Source organism: Sus scrofa, chromosome 1, assembly GCF_054392235.1.
Source record: "Sus scrofa isolate SSC_HxYL_T2T_F1_AM1 chromosome 1, Sscrofa_HxYL_maternal_Yorkshire_Landrace_v2.0, whole genome shotgun sequence".
NCBI lineage: Eukaryota > Metazoa > Chordata > Mammalia > Artiodactyla > Suidae > Sus > Sus scrofa.
This window is the reverse complement of record NC_139383.1, coordinates 192,970,438-192,986,054: the sequence shown is the minus strand read 5'-3', so window position 1 is coordinate 192,986,054 and position 15,617 is coordinate 192,970,438. Positions and strand designations below refer to the sequence as shown.

The following is a 15,617-nucleotide window of genomic DNA, read 5'->3' as shown; positions in this document are numbered from 1 at the left end:
ATTCAGTTCTTAGCCATTTATCTTATCTACCCTAATGTGGTAGGAGGGTCTCAGGAAAAGTATGCCATGGAAAAGAAAGGCCTGTTTGGGAAAGGAAGAGCTCCTTGGTCAGAGCAGCATCAGGCTATTTTACTTCATCTTCAAAGCAGCAAAATCCCAAGACAGACTTTTCCTTTAACCTGTTTTTCCTCTTTGGAACTGGAGTGTTGAATGGATCCTAGAGAGCTTAGATGTCCCCCTCTTCTGGAAATTAACATTAAAAAATATATTAAAGCTAGGAAGCCATTGGGAACAATCACAGAGATCATTAGATTATAAATGTCATTACTTTTGGTTATTATTACCTCATGGATAATGACTTCTTAATGAGCTTTGGGACTTTAGGCAAGGTAACCTCTTTAAGCCCCATGACCTTATCTGTAAAGTGGAGTTCAGGATAGTACTCATCTCAGGTGGTTGCTATGCAAATAAAACAAGATTGAGTGCATTGCTGAGTGTTCCTAGTTACACCCCTGGATCTGGGTCTGACTAGCTTAAGCAGAAAAGGATTTAGATATAGGTAATAGGCAATCTCAGGCTCACTGGCAGGGTTGGAGAACTGGACACAGGTTTATATGGCTCTGAATTACATTCATAATCATGACACAGAGCTAGTCTTGTGGGGAGGGTACGGCCGCATTACTGCTGAGCAGGGGACGTCACAGCTTGCATTGCCTGCACTGGAGCTGTCATTAGCAGTGTGGTCATTCCTGCATTAGAAGCTGACTATTGCTGCTACTGCTTCTGGAAATAATTCTGCACTGTCCCTGATAATTTACATCACTAGCTCCCAATCTAGGATGTCAGACAAGTGAACTGGGTCATATAGCCATGCCTAGCAGCAGGGAGCCTGGAAGAGCAAATTTATGGTGTTATTAGCTTGTGTGAGGAGACTTGGGCTCTGCCTACCATGAAGACTTAGAAAACTGGGAATTTCCAAAGCAAAAGAAAGGAGTTCAAAGCCAGGCAGTCCCCAAACTGATAAATTGCTACTACTGATAAAGTACTTAGTATTGTGCCTGACAAGTGTGAAGTGTCCCCCCAAACACCAGCTTTTATGAATTTATAATTGCCAGTCTTTTTTGAGAAAAAAGGTTAGAGAGATCTCTAGCCTTGGCTTTGATTTTTGAAGCAAATGGTTTAGAGATGCTAGAGCAATCAAGGTAAATGGGTGGGTCTACTTCCCAAGCTAGGAATTTGCATGGCAGCCCAATTAAGTTCACTAGATGGTGCCTCCCAGTGGTTTTGAAGTAAACTTAAGGGTAATTCTGGGAGTTCTCTGTGGTTGGCTTGGTGGTTAAGGATTCGATGTTTTGGCAGTGACAGTAGCCCAAATTGCCACTGAGACTCTCTTGCCATTCATTAGTTGCCTTCCTTTTTACCTGGTTTACCATTTATGAGTGGTCAGTAATAACATAGTTGAGAAAGTTATGAGCAAAGTTACCTGGATTTGAATTTTAGCTGTGCCAGTGACTACTGGTATAACCTGTAGTGTTACTTAATCCCTCAGACTCTTTCCTCTGTGTGGGTATTTGTGTAATAATTTCCCAAGAATATTGTTGAGGGTTTAAATGAAAACACGTAGAAATATCTAGCAAACAGCGAATTCTGTTGCTCAGTAAATATTTTGTGTGTAAATAAGAGCCCTAGAAATTACAGGAGTCCAAGTTTTATATTTCTTTTAAAAAGTTGAAGGAATTTTTTTTTTTTTTTTTTTTCTGGCTGTGCTTGCAGCATGTGGAAATTCCCAGGCCAGGGATCAAACCCATGCCACTGTAGTGACAATGCCCAATCCTTAACTGCTAGGCCATCAGGGAACTCCAAAAAGTTGACGAAATCTATAATTTTTAGATTTTTAAATATTTAAGGTGAATATTTAAGCCAGTGTCATTTAGGGAAGCCATCTCAGGGTGTCCCAGAGTTTCAATATTTTTATGTTAATTCAAAGATGTTTGTCTTTCACTTTCATTCTTTCATGACTGCGGTTTCTAGAGCCTACATGATGTGTTGTGTGTGTAGTGCCACAGCGGAGTGAATGAAGAGGCAGATGGGAGAATCCACTTGTCTTCTATTTAGTGCAATGTTAAAGAAACTTGCAAAAAAAAAAAAAAAAACAGTGCCACTATTTTCATTAGAGTTTTCTTTTTTTTGAAAATTTATTTTTAAATTAAAAAAGTTATATTAATATACAATAGTTTTTTAAAAGAATTAATAATTTTTTTTTGGCTGCACCTGTGGAATATGAAAGTTCCCAAGCCAGGGGTTGACTCCAAGTCTCAGCTGCAACCTGTGCCACAGCTATGGCAACGCTGGCTTCTTAACCCACTGCGTCAGGCTGGGGATCAAACCTGCAGCTCAGCAGCAACTTGAGCAGCCTCAAGAACACCCTGCTGTGCTACAGCAAATACTCCTTTTTTTTTCCTTTTGGTAAATAGTTTAAATTGCCATTTTAATTTCTATTTTGGCAACTGTTGACAGATGTAACCTACATAAACAAAAGCTCTTTGAGGAGTTCAGTAATTTTTAAGGGTATAAAGAGACCATGAGACCAAAAAGTTTGAGAATTCCTGTATTAGTGGAAACACTGGATCCTTAACCCACTGAATGAGGCCAGGGATCAAACCCACATCCTCATGAATACTAGCTGTGTTCTGCTGAGCCATGATGGGAACTCCAGATTAAATTTCTTTTTGATTAGTTTAACTTAAAATATATATTAAATAAGTAAGTGTATGTCAGGTTTTTCTACCAATTTATTTCAGTGCTCTTCTTTTTAATGAAGTAAAATATATTACCACTCTGGGAGACCTTCAGAACATAGAAAATGCTCGGAAAGGAAGAACAAACATTGTGTTCTCATATGTCAGAGCCATTGGAACACCAGGTATTTCCTCACTTTTATTTCAGTCTTCACTGTACACTACTAACATACTGTATTTTGACCACAATGTTAATACTTTAAGATAAATTTAAAGCATCTTTTGCTATTGTGTTTTCTTTCTTCAAACATGCAGCATAATTTCGTGGTCAAATAAGAACTCTGAGGCCAAACTACCTAGGTTAGACTCCCAGTCCCACCAACTGCTTACAGTATGACCTTGGACAACTTATTTAGTATTTAATCTCTTTCCTGGTCACTAAGATAGTGAAGATAATTGTGCCTACCTCATAGTGGTGTTGTGAGGACCAAGTGAATTTGAATAATTAAAATGGTTCCTGGCATATAGAAGGTGCTCTGTGTCAGCTGTTACAATTTTTATTTCCTTATAGTCTTCATGGTACCTAATATAGTAGTTGATAGTATTTGATAAATATTGTTGACTGACTTGGCTTTCTGTTTTATTTTGATATTTGCTGTTTATGATATGTTTTTCTTGATTTTTTTTAAAAAATTTAATTTGACAGCATCATCTTGAGCATTAATATGTAATTTTGTCATAAAGATGTTTCATGAACAAATTATGGTTATGCTTCCAGGACTTTTTATTTGTTAATGGTTATAATTTGAACATGTTAGCATAAATGTTTAAATATTCAAATGTTTAAAACATTTTAAAAATTGTATATTCTTTATAAAATAAAATCATTTATTGGGAATTCCAGTTTTTATAAATGTAAAGCTTGATAGCTACATAGCATGCCACTGAACTTAATGCACTTGCAGAATAACATTCCACAATCAGCCTGTTTTTGTGTACTTTTCAGGGCCATTCAGGTTGTTGTATTTTGTCCATAGTTTGTAATTGTCAAGAGGCATGAGCTATATTGGGGCTTCCACTGTCAGCCAGAACTCCCTGTTTTATATTTGAAGATTAACCTAACTTCTGGGTTTGGAATAGACTGGAAAGAGCAATAGTAGAATAAGGGATAAAATCAGGGAGTTATGGTAATGGTGCATGCAGTAGATGATGGTGGGTGGCTTGGGCCAGTGTGTTGGTAATGGCGATGGCAGTAAATTTGAATTTTAGCAATAGTTTGAATGTAAGACTAACTGACATGTTGGATATAGAGTGAGAGAGAAATAGCAGAGACAAGGGTGGCTCTGGGGTTTTGGCCTGAGCTACTTGAAAAGTGAAATTGCTGATAAGTAAGGTGGGGAAGACTGGAAATAGACAGTTTGGAGTGGAAACTTTGACATCCTACTTGTGAAATACCTGTTAGACATCCAAGTAGAGATGTCAGCGTGGTAGTTGGTTATTTCTGGTCTGCATTTGATGGTGGCGATATAGATTAGGGATATAAATTTGTGACATAAAGTTGTGAGACCAGAGGAGATCATGAAGGAAGTGAGATTAGATGAGAAAAAGAGGACTGAACTCATTAGCTACTTGATCATTCATGGGTCAGTAGAGGAGGCAGAAGGAGTGGCCTGTAAGCAACGTGAAGTTAGGGTTTTAATGAAGAGATAGGAGCAATTGTGTCAAATGATGCTGAAAGGTTAATTAATCCTAATTAAGTGCTACCAGTTGGCCATTAATGTTTAAGCAGTATGGAAGTTATCCATGGTCTTGATGAGCAGTTTCTGGAGAGTGGTGGGGGTATATCCCCTCTCAGGGGTATGGGTGAATAGGTAGGGAGCAACTGGAGGCTGTGGCTCTAGAGATTTATTTGAGAAGTTTTGCTGTTAAGGGAAGGAGAAAATGGAGTGGTGGCTGGAAGAGTATGTGAGGTCAGGTGAAGAATTTTTTGCTTTTTAGGGCTGCACCTGCAGCATATGGAAGTTCCCAGGCTAAGGGTCAAATTGGAGCTGCAGCTGCTGGCCTACACCACAGCCACAGCAACACCAGATCCTGAACCCACTGAGTGAGGCCAGGGATTGAACCCACATCCTCATGGATCATAACCTACTGAGCCATGAAGGGAACTCCCAGGTGAAGATTTTTTTTTTGTCTTTCCTAAGGTCGCACCCGCGGCACATGGAGGTTCCCAGGCTAGGGGTCCAGTCGGAGCTGTAGCCTCCAGCCTGTGCCAGAGCCACAGCAATGTGGGATCTGAGTCGCATCTGCGACCTACACTACAGCTCACAGCAACACCAGATCCTTAACCCACTGAGCGAGGCCGGGGATTGAACCTGGAACCTCATGGTTCCTAGTCAGATTTGTTAACCACTGAGCCATGATGGAAACTCCCAGGTAAAGAATTTTTTAAGAGGCACATTTGTTTGTTGGTAAGAAAGATCCAGTAGAAAAAGGAAAATGCATCATAACGGAAAAAGAAGGGAGGATTTCTGGAGCAACATCTTTGCATAGACAAGAGAAGATGGAATCTAGTGAACAAGGGGAGCGAGGGGAGGTTCTTTGCTGGGGGCACTGATAATTCAACTCTGGTATTGGGAGGAAAGCCAGAGACTGTAGCTATCAGTTTAGTTAGGTGGGTGGATAGATATGTGCTGGGAACTTTTGCTTTTTTAATTGGTTCTGTTTTCTCAATGAGTTAGAAATGAAATCGTCAGATAGTTTGAGGAGAGAAGAGATGAAATAGTTGTTTTAGAAGACCTGGAAATAAAGAATGGTTGCTAGGCAGCAGTAATAGTTGATGTCAGTAATTTAAAGTGACACCATTAGCATGGTGATGCCAGTGAGTTTTTTTTTTTTTTTTTTCCCAGCTATATTCACTATTATAGGTTTAAGGACAGAATAGGCAGATTATTTAATTTAACCTAGATTGTGTTTTAACCAGACAGGCGGGGGAGTGATGATAAAGATTAACCATGGAATTTAAGATGAGGTATAAGGAGGGAAGAGAGGACCCAAGGTGAGTGTAGGGCAGTGAAAATGGTAGGACTGTACGTCCTGGAGGGTTAAGGTCATGGGCTATACAGAGTGGCCTGGGGATGGAAGGCTGTGTGTGTGTGTGTGTGTGTGTCTGTGTGTCTGTATGCTGAGGAGGGTTGCTAGACATTGAGACTTGGGAGGGATTTGCAGCGACTGGTGATAACAAGGCCTGGAATGAGATCATGGTAGTGAGTGGTTCAGGTGGGGCTGAAGAGAGATCACTGGAGCCTCTCTAGAAGACCTGGAACTAAAAGGCTAGGATTTGTAGGGATCATCTGTGGGGATGGTAAAATCACCAAGGATTGTGGCAGAAGTATCAGTGTGACAGTGTGACAGAAGCTAAATTTGTAATGGAAGGAGGGGGATTAACCTGGCTGGGTGGTAGATGTCTCCAAGGCTGAGTGGTGAGTTGAATAATTTGATGACATGGGATTCAAGTGGTAGCATATTAGGTCTTGGAGGGGAAAATTATGACCTGGAAATGGCAGAGAGAAGAAAGGGAAAAACAAATATGAAAAGGAAGGACTCTTCAAAGAGTACTTTGAGAAACTTTCCCAGAACTGAAAGATTTGAGCTTCCAAAGTGAAAAGACCTGCAGAATCCCAGCAGAATGGATGAATTACAGCCACACCAGAGCATCTCATTTTGGAATTTCAAAACATTGGGAACAAAGGCTGTTCTAAACTCTTCCAGGAGGGAAAAAATACTGCAATGGAAGGATTAGGAATTGGAATGGCATTGAACTTCTCAATTGCAGCCCTGGAAACTGAAGAAAATGCTTTCAGAATTTTCTGGGAAAATGACTTGAACCTAGAATTCTGTATGCAGACAACTACAGTTAGGGAAGTAGAAATAAAGACACTTAGAGAAGTATACAGTTTCAAAAAATGTGAATTCCATATGTCCTCTCCTAGGAAGGTGCTTGAAAATGGGAATAAGAGAACAAATGAATCAAACAGATGTGGGTAACAGGCCAAAGTACTCAACACAAGAGCGAGAATAAGAGAATGCCCAGAATAATGATGAAATGGGTTCCCAGGATGAAAGCTGTGCAGGAGGGCAAGTAGCAGAGTCCACGCTGGAGCAAATCAGAAGGCTCTGCTGAAATGTCTGCTATAAGAGGGAATTGATAGTGTGCCTGGTGTATTTGAAGTATTGAGAGGGTTAGACAGTTGTGGAAGAATTTAGGAATAAATTAGCAGCAAAGCTAAGCAAAAATTTTAAAACAGTGAAAAAAACTTTCAAAAGGAAATAGTGAGTCCTAACAATGTAAATACTGACTATTGATCTAATAAAATTTAGGACTGTATTGGGAAAGTCAAGGGGATAAAGTCATGTACATTTCTGGAGCAGGGTTTCAGAAAGGGGAGCTAGTTTATCATCTTCCAGAGTGGGAAGTCAGTAGATAATACTAACACCAAAAAAAAAAAAAAAATCAGGAATTAAGAGTAGGAGGATGTCATTTAGAGACTTGGAGGTAAATACAGATGAGTTGAAAGGAGTTGTCCCTTGGGAATTGAAAATGAGGTCAGGGGTAGGTGAACTGTTGACTTTCTTCAAACACCTTGTAGAACTGTCTCTTTAAACTGTGTATAAGAATACATTTGAATAAAAAATTTAAGCCCAAATAGTATACAGACATATTTACAAATGTAATGTATGAAAGTCGTGTGGTGAATTCATATTTTCTTCCCTATGACTTCACAGATTTGTCATATATTCCCAAATATAACTCATTTTCAACTCCGTCTTCGCTCTCCTCTTTCTTGGAATAGAGTGGACTTTTCCTAACTTCTTAAACTGCCTGCATTTTCCCAACTGGGCTCCCTGCAAAAGATTTTTCTTTCAACACAATAGAGTCTATAAGGATGTAGGTCAGTATTCAGAATAGAGTCATACAAACTAACTCCTCTCCCCCAACTCCCTTCTCTTCTTCAGAGCACAGAGCAGTCATGGAAGCTGCTTTTGTGTATGGGACCACGTACCAATTTGTCTTAACCACAGAAATTTCCCTTTTGGAAAGTATTGGGTATGTATAAGAAGTGTAAGGTAACAATTTTAAGTTCACTTGTTTCACATTACTTATTCATTATTTCCCTCATACTCTCACAGCAGGGGCTTATCTGAGAGGAATCAGAAGCAGCTGTGAATATATAAATGAAACCCTAAATCCTCTTCATTACTATCATCTGCTGTACAAATAGGAACTTAAATATACAGAAGTGATGTTAAAGGAAGGTGAAGGAAGACAATCTGGATAAGCCACAAGATGTGATCCCTTGAGTGGCCAGGTGTATTTTAGGAATAGATCTGCCATAGTGATTGGATAGGTGATAAAATAATAACTTTCATAACTAGCCCAAGAGATTCTTTCTGAGAGTTCTCTAAGTTATGATACCAGAAAAATCCTCAATATATTTGAGAACAGTTTTTGTTTTTTTTGTTTTTCTTTTTAGGGCCGCACCCACAGCATATGGAGGTTCCCAGGCTAGGGGTAGAATTGGAGCTATAGCTGCTGGCCTTACACCACAGCCACAGCAACGCGGGATCTGAGCCGCGTCTAAGACCTACACCACAGCTCACGGCAATACCAGATCCTTAACCTGCTGAGTGGGGCCAGGGATCAAACCCACAACCTCATGGTTCCTAGTTGGATTTGTTTCTGCTGCGCCACGACAGGAACTCCTCAGAACAGTTTTGAACATGTTTAATTTTCTTGTCTAGTTTCTAGCTTGTAATTTTAGGCAGAGGCGTTCTTTTGACTGGTTGGGCAACTGAGGCTTAAAGTTTTTCTTCCCCTTAGTACAGAGGGACACAAGGAATGATACATGATCAAGTCTCAGCTGGTTCCTCTTGCTGTCCAACACTCTCCTTTCAGCAATATGTGACTATTTATACGGTTCCCCTCAAAAAGTTCTGTACTTTGTTTGGGTCTTGGCTATATAGGTCCTCTTGTTTGAAATATCCATTTGTCTTCTCTTTTTGAAGAAGTCATTCTCTTTTACTGCTTTTAATCTCTATGAGATGATCTCCCTTTCCCTTTCCTTCCTTCTCCTCCCCACCTTGAGGCAGAATGAAATATTTCTTTGTTTCTCAGAGCACTTTGTATATTATTGCACTTACAAACTACATTTTAATTTTTTACTAAATACTTGTCCTTTTTACTAAATGCCTCAGCCCTTCAAGAACTTGAGTTATCTTATTTATCTTAGTCTTTTATATTTAGCACAGGACCTAACATAGGAGGCATTAAATAATCTTTTTTTTTTTTTTTTTTTTTTTTGCTTTTTAGGGCTGTACCCTCAGCATATGGAAGTTCCTAGGCTAGAGGTCGAGTCAGAGCTGCAGCTGCCAGCCTACACTCCAGCCATAGCAATACCAGATGTGAGCCACATATGTGACCAATACCATAGCCCATGGCAACGCTGGATCCTTAACCAGCTGAGGGAGGCCAGGGATCAAACACGCATCCTCATGGGTAGAAGTCGGGTTCATTACTGCTGAGCCACAAATGAGTGATCATTAATCATTGAATCTGTTAGAAATTAACTTGTAATTATGTTTGAAATCAATGAATCTTGGAGCTCAGTTTAAGCATGTATCAAGAATTAAAATAACATTGTAAAAATAAGAATTTGGAGTATTTTTGCCAAACTTTACTAATGCCATATGGAGATTTATAAAATGCTATTTTAATTTTGGCAAACCATTCTCACTCACTATAAGTTTATCTTTTAATTCTCATATGGAAGGGAATGCCAAAACTAAAATTATAAGCCATATTTGCTGAGTTTTGTAATATTTCAGATACAAACTCACAAACTCCCACAAAGTGTCACATGGTTTCTATCTTAAGGCATGTTTTGGCTGAAGTTTATTCAAAACAGATTTGGGTTTAAATTAAACCTAGAAAATTTGTGTTACAAAGCTTTATTTTAGCATAGCTGTAGAAAAGCAACTATAATTTTAAAATAATCTCATTGTTCTCAAGGTTACAGTCTTTTATCTAAAAAAAAAGTGTAGACCTGTCTCTAACCTAATTTAGAAGCTACCTTATGAAAGAGTTTAGCAAAAAAAAAAAAACTTGCTTATACAATTCAAAAATTTCTTATATCCTTTTTTTTGCTATGTCCATTTTATTTTGTTATACTGTTTTAGGCTTTTACCAAAAGAATGATTCAAAAGCATGAGACTTAGGGCAAAGAGATTTGTTATGTCTTTCTGCATGATAGAAGGATCACATATTGAACTTCAAGTGGGTCTGTCCCTGATTTTTGATTTGCAGCACTGAAGATATAGAATATGCACATCTCTACTTTTTTCATTGTAAACCAGTCTTGGACTTGACTCAGCAATGTAAGAGAACACTAATGGAACAGTCATTGACTACACTGAACATCCATCAATTTATTAAAACAATGGAAGCACCTCTGCTGGTATGTGTTTTATTTAAATATATTAAATGATTCATATACAGTATTTATTGTTTTGATTCCTAGATATGTATTTTACTTAGGTGAGTTCTATCTTTTTTCCTTGAACATATTTATTTCATTTAGGCAGACTGAGGAGTAGTATTTTCTTAAAGGTGGAATAGTAAATAGACTATATGTTCATAATTTATTTTATGAAAGTATAGTTGATTTATAATGTATTAGTTTCTAGTGTACAGCAGAGTGGTTCAGTTATATGTGTGTGTGTGTGTATATATATAATTTTTCATATTCCTTTCCATTATAGTTTATTATGGGATATAGAATATAGTTCCCTGTGCTATACAGTAGGACTTTGTTATTTATCCATTCTTTATAAAATAGTATACATCTGCTGATCCCAAACTCCCAATCCATCTCTCCCCCTGCCACCCCTTGGCAAGCACAAGTGTGTTCTCTCTGTGTGTTTCTAAAAAGTTTTGTAGATAAGTTCATGTGTGCATGTTTTAGATTCCACATATTAGTGATATATGGTATTTCTCTTTCTGATGTACTTTATACTTAGCATGAGAATCTCTAGTTGCTTACATGTCACCGCAAATGGCATTATTTCATTCTTTCTTAGTAGGCTGAGTGGTATTCCATTGTGTACATGTGCCACATCTTCTTTATCCATTCCTCTGTTGATGAACATTTGGGTTTTTTTCAATGTCTTGGCTATTGTGAATAGTGCTACTGTGAACACAGGGGTGAATGTATCTTCTTGAATTATAGTTTTGTCTGGATATATACCTAGGAGTGGAATTACTGGGTCATATGGTAGTTCCATATTTAGTTTTCTGAGGAACTTACATATTGTTTTCCATAGTGGCTGTAGCAACTTACATTCTCAGCAACAGTGTAGGAGGGTTCCCTTTTCTCCACACACTCTCACGCATTTATTATTTATAGATGTTTTAATGATGGCCATAACAGGTGTGAGGTGGTACCTCACTGGAGTTTTGATTTGCATTTCTCTAATAATTAGTGATGTTGAGCATCTTTTCATGTGACTGCTGCCCATCTGTATTTCTTCTTTGGAGAAATGTCTATTTAGGTGTTCTGCCCATTCTTTGGGTTTCTTTTTGTTGTTGTTGTTGCTATTATTGAGTTGTATGAGCTATATGTATACAAAAATGATATTTTAAGGCCTTGGAGTATTATTTCGAAACCCAAATATAGCGTTGTGTAATTATAATGGTACTTATAATTAGCTGTGGAAATATTCTGTGGTAGAATTTAAAATAAACTGTGACCCTTGTAAGATCACAAAGATGACATCATAGGTTAAGAAAAGACCTCTTTTGTGAATGTTTTGATCCTTGTTTTTAAAGTTCATAAATGTGGGCACCTATAGTGTTAGTCTGAAGGAATTTTACAGAGTTAGTAGGTGATCTGCAAACTTTTCTCTCCTAAGGTTTGAAGGGTTGTCCTGAACACATGCCATTGAGTATGCTCTCTTACTTAGAAATAAACTGTTAGATGCACACCGGTCATCTCTGCATCCATGCAGTATATAGATAGATGGATGAATGGATAAATGGCCGTATATTGCATGAGCTACTTTATAGTAAGAAGCATTATATTTAATCTTACTTGAGTTTAATAAAATAAAAACTGATGCGGAACTAGAGGAATTATGGAACTTTTGAGAAATTGTTTCTTCATCATAAGAGAGATCTTTCAGAAATATTATCTAAAGTGTAGAAATGATTGTGAAAAACATGAGGAAATGAAAATTGTTATTTAAAAAAAACTGCATGTTTCTGGAGCTCTTGTTGTGGCTCAGGAGGTTAAGACCCTGACTGGTATCCATGAGAATGCAGATTCGATCCCTGGCCTCAGTCAGTGGATTAAGGATCTGGCATTGCTGTAAGCTCTGGTGTAGGTTGCACAGGTGGCTTGGATTCCGAGTTGCTGTGGTGTAGGCTGGCAGCTGTAGCTCTGATTTGACTCCTAGCTCAGGAACTTCCATATGCCACAGGTAAGGCCCTAAAAAGAAGAAGAAAAAAAACCACAACCCCCCCCCCCAAACAACCCCCTACGTGTTTCTGTCTTAGATGATACTGGTTTAGTCCTTGCTGTGAAAGATGAGAAAATTAATTTCACACATTTATTTCCATCTCAGCCCCTCTTACCTTCCTGATTTTAGTTTTGTATAATTTTACATTGTTAAGGCTATGATGTTTATATTGTGTTCTAAAACCAAAATTCTCACTTTTTTTGTTTGTTTTTGTTTCTTTTTTTAAAAATTTATTTCCCCAATAGATTATTTTTTTTCCTTACTGTACAGCATGGTACTCAGCCATAAAAAATAACAAAATAATGCCATTTGCAGCAACATGGATGCAACTAGAGACTGTCATTCTGGGTGAAGTAAGTCAGAAAGAGAAAGACAAATACCATATGATTTCACTTATATCTGGAATCTAATATACAGCACAAATGAACCTTTCCACAGAAAAGAAAATCATGGACTTGCAAAACTCCCACTTTAAAAAAAAAAGCCTTGCTTCCACATTTAAATAGATTCATAGCTCATCAGTCTTAGTTTTACTGGCTTCATTCCTGAGTTCTTTATTTTGATTGGTTTTGTTTGGTTGGATTTTGGCTTCAAACAACCTGGAAAAAAAAGCAGCCTATTGGTCTTTTTTCCTTTCCTTTCACGTTGTGGGGGTGCATTTATCTTATTTCCATTGGGAAGAATACCCTCTGAATTTTTTGATCTTCCATTTCACCACAGAGCCCCAAGGAAGATATCAGTTCATTATATACTGCTTCATCATTTCTCTCCGTATTCATTTCCTTTTCTTCCTATATTGAGATATTATCAGGAATGCTCAGGATTTTGTCTACTCTCCAGTACAGTTTTTTTGTTTGTTTGTTTGTTTGTTTTTTCGTTGTTTGCTCTTTTAGGGCTGCACCAGAGGCATATGGAAGTTCCCAGGCTAGAGAATAAATCAGAGCTACAGCTGCTGGCCTACACCACAGCCACAGCAACACAGGATCCGAACCGTGTCTGCAACCTATACCACAGCTTATGGCAATGCCAGATCCCCAACCCACTGAGCAAGGCCAAGGATGGAACCCGCATCCTCATAGATACTAGTCAGATTTGTTTCTACTGTACCACCTAGGAATTCCTCACCAGTACTGGAGGCAGGACTAGGACTCATCCTATGTGTTACTACAACTCTGAGGCTACAACATTCTGGCTTAAATATTGTACCTCTTGTTTCTGCTCATGAATTTTCTTTTGCTGTGTTTTAAAACTGTTTTGTTTTTGTTTTTTCAGATAGATAATGAGGGAGATTCTCTGATCTCATATCACTCTACTAAACTTACCGAGAATTATGTATTATTAGTTTTGAAAATAAAGCTTTGGAGATTTCATAATGACTTGGTATTCACTTAAGTATGGCTTCACTTGAAGCCACAACGTGGCAAAAAGTCAAGGGCACCGTTTTTCATTGTTGTTGTTCTTTTTAGGGCCGCACCCACGGCATGTGGAAGTTCCCAGGCTAGGGGTCAAATCGGAGCTGCAGCCACCGGCCTACGCCACAGCCACAGCCACATGGGATCTGAGCTGCGTCTGTGACTTACATCACAGCTCATGTCCATGCAAGATCCTTAACCCACTGAGTGGGGCTGGGGATCGAATCTACATCTTCACGGATAGTAGTCTGGTTTATTTCCGCTGAGCCACAATGGGAACTCCTTAAGGGCACCCTTTATATTGTATTCTCTGTGAATGGTAGCCCCTGAAACAGACATTTTATAAACAGCAATGTGACTTGCTTCCTGAAATTGTGCAATGTAAGCAACCCTGCTGTAAGCCACTGTTCACTAGAAGGGATTATTAATTTGACATTCAAAGTCCCTTCTGAAGTGGGGTTCCTTTCAACACTCACAAAATGATGCATAGTGTATCATTGCTTTAGCACCTCATTTGTTTGAACTCTTTTTTCCTAACTAACTAGGGAAGGGGATGTAGGATTCAGGCAGAGGTTCCAAAAGCTTGGGTAAACAAAGGGATGGGTAGGAATGGCTGGTAGCGTGGAGCCAAGAAAGAGCTGAAAGGGAAGACTGAAGATCAGTGATGGATTGGAGACCCATGCTGAGGTTCTAAACCTTGGTGTCAACCTTGAAAGGCTTGAAAGTCAAGAAGCACAGATAGATGGACTTTTATACATCTTTTATATATCAGAACTGAGCAAACGAGAGTACAGTGCAGAAAAGGACAGAGAGCCTGGAAAGATTTCTTGAGATTCTTGGTGGATTGGCTAAGGTTTGCCCTTGTGGAGTGGGAAGGGTTCTGAGCTAGTTTGGCCACTTTAATGTTTTGGTCCTTTAAATAATTTGGCTATATCAGTATTTGAGGTTGTTTTTGTTGTCACAGAATATACTGGAGGGTAAAAAACAAAATGAGACTGAGCACTTTTATAGGAAACACCTCTTAGACCAAGATTTGATGTAAATGGGTTATGCCTTTTGATGGTATAGTTAAACTAGAAGAGGATAATGACATACTGAAAGTTAGTACCTAAATTTAATTACTTACAAGTTCTTACCTACAAGACTTTGTAGTCGTTTACTTTGAATCAGTGTTTCTTACTATATTCTTATTTTCTCATAGCCCATTGATGGTTATTTCCCCCCTGTCATCACTGTTTCCATTCTTCCTTTGTTGTCAATCTATATACAAGCCTTCGAAGTTCAATAATGGTTGGGTTTTGTATGGTTAGTAAGATGCTTTGTAAACTAGCCAAGGCTCCTGGGTCCAGAATCTAAAATAATTTCATGTGTTTACATTATTTATAAACATTAATAAAAATAGAAACAGGAATTCAGACTTGTTGGTAAGTTTTGGCTGCATGATAATTGCAATTACATGCATTATTTCACTTCCAAGCATATGAAAATAGATGCAGGTTGGGGGTTTGTGTGTGTGTTTGTGTGGGTGTTAAGTAGATAGGGTACTTGAACATTTAATTACTGTAAATATATAACACAACTGCATCTTGTAATCATGACTCAGGAATGTCATTTTAACCCAAAAAACTGGAAATAAATCTTAAACTCAGAAATTTTAAGTAATTTCAATCTTAAATTGATTAAATGAGATTTGGTCAGTCATGGAGTTACTGTAGATGCATTCCGAAGGTTCCCAGCAATGAAGACAGATGGGAAAATGGTTCAGTTATTGTCCCATTGGCTAATACCGAAGATGTTTTGGAATGCTTATGATTTTCTCTATGATAGTTTATTCTGATAGAAACTTTTTATCTGAATACTAGGAAGAATCTTCAAGTACAGATAACTGATAAAGTAT

At 38.2% G+C, this 15,617-nt stretch overlaps 1 protein-coding gene across 9 annotated transcripts in view; it reads left to right on the top strand.

Annotated features, from left to right (window-relative positions):
* The window catches only part of TXNDC16 (thioredoxin domain containing 16), a 99,798-nt gene that overhangs the window by 30,967 nt on the left and 53,214 nt on the right, over positions 1 to 15,617 (top strand). For 6 of the 9 annotated variants that reach the window (XM_084981225.1, XM_021102006.2, XM_084981217.1 and 3 more), the window contains 3 exons: positions 2,802 to 2,923; positions 7,752 to 7,842; positions 10,099 to 10,249. In XM_084981225.1, coding sequence (XP_084837351.1) covers positions 2,802 to 2,923; positions 7,752 to 7,842; positions 10,099 to 10,249 — 364 coding nt within the window. The remainder of the gene's footprint in view (positions 1 to 2,801; positions 2,924 to 7,751; positions 7,843 to 10,098; positions 10,250 to 15,617) is intronic. The other 3 variants (XM_084981231.1, XM_084981228.1, XM_084981229.1) reach the window with 1 other exon arrangement.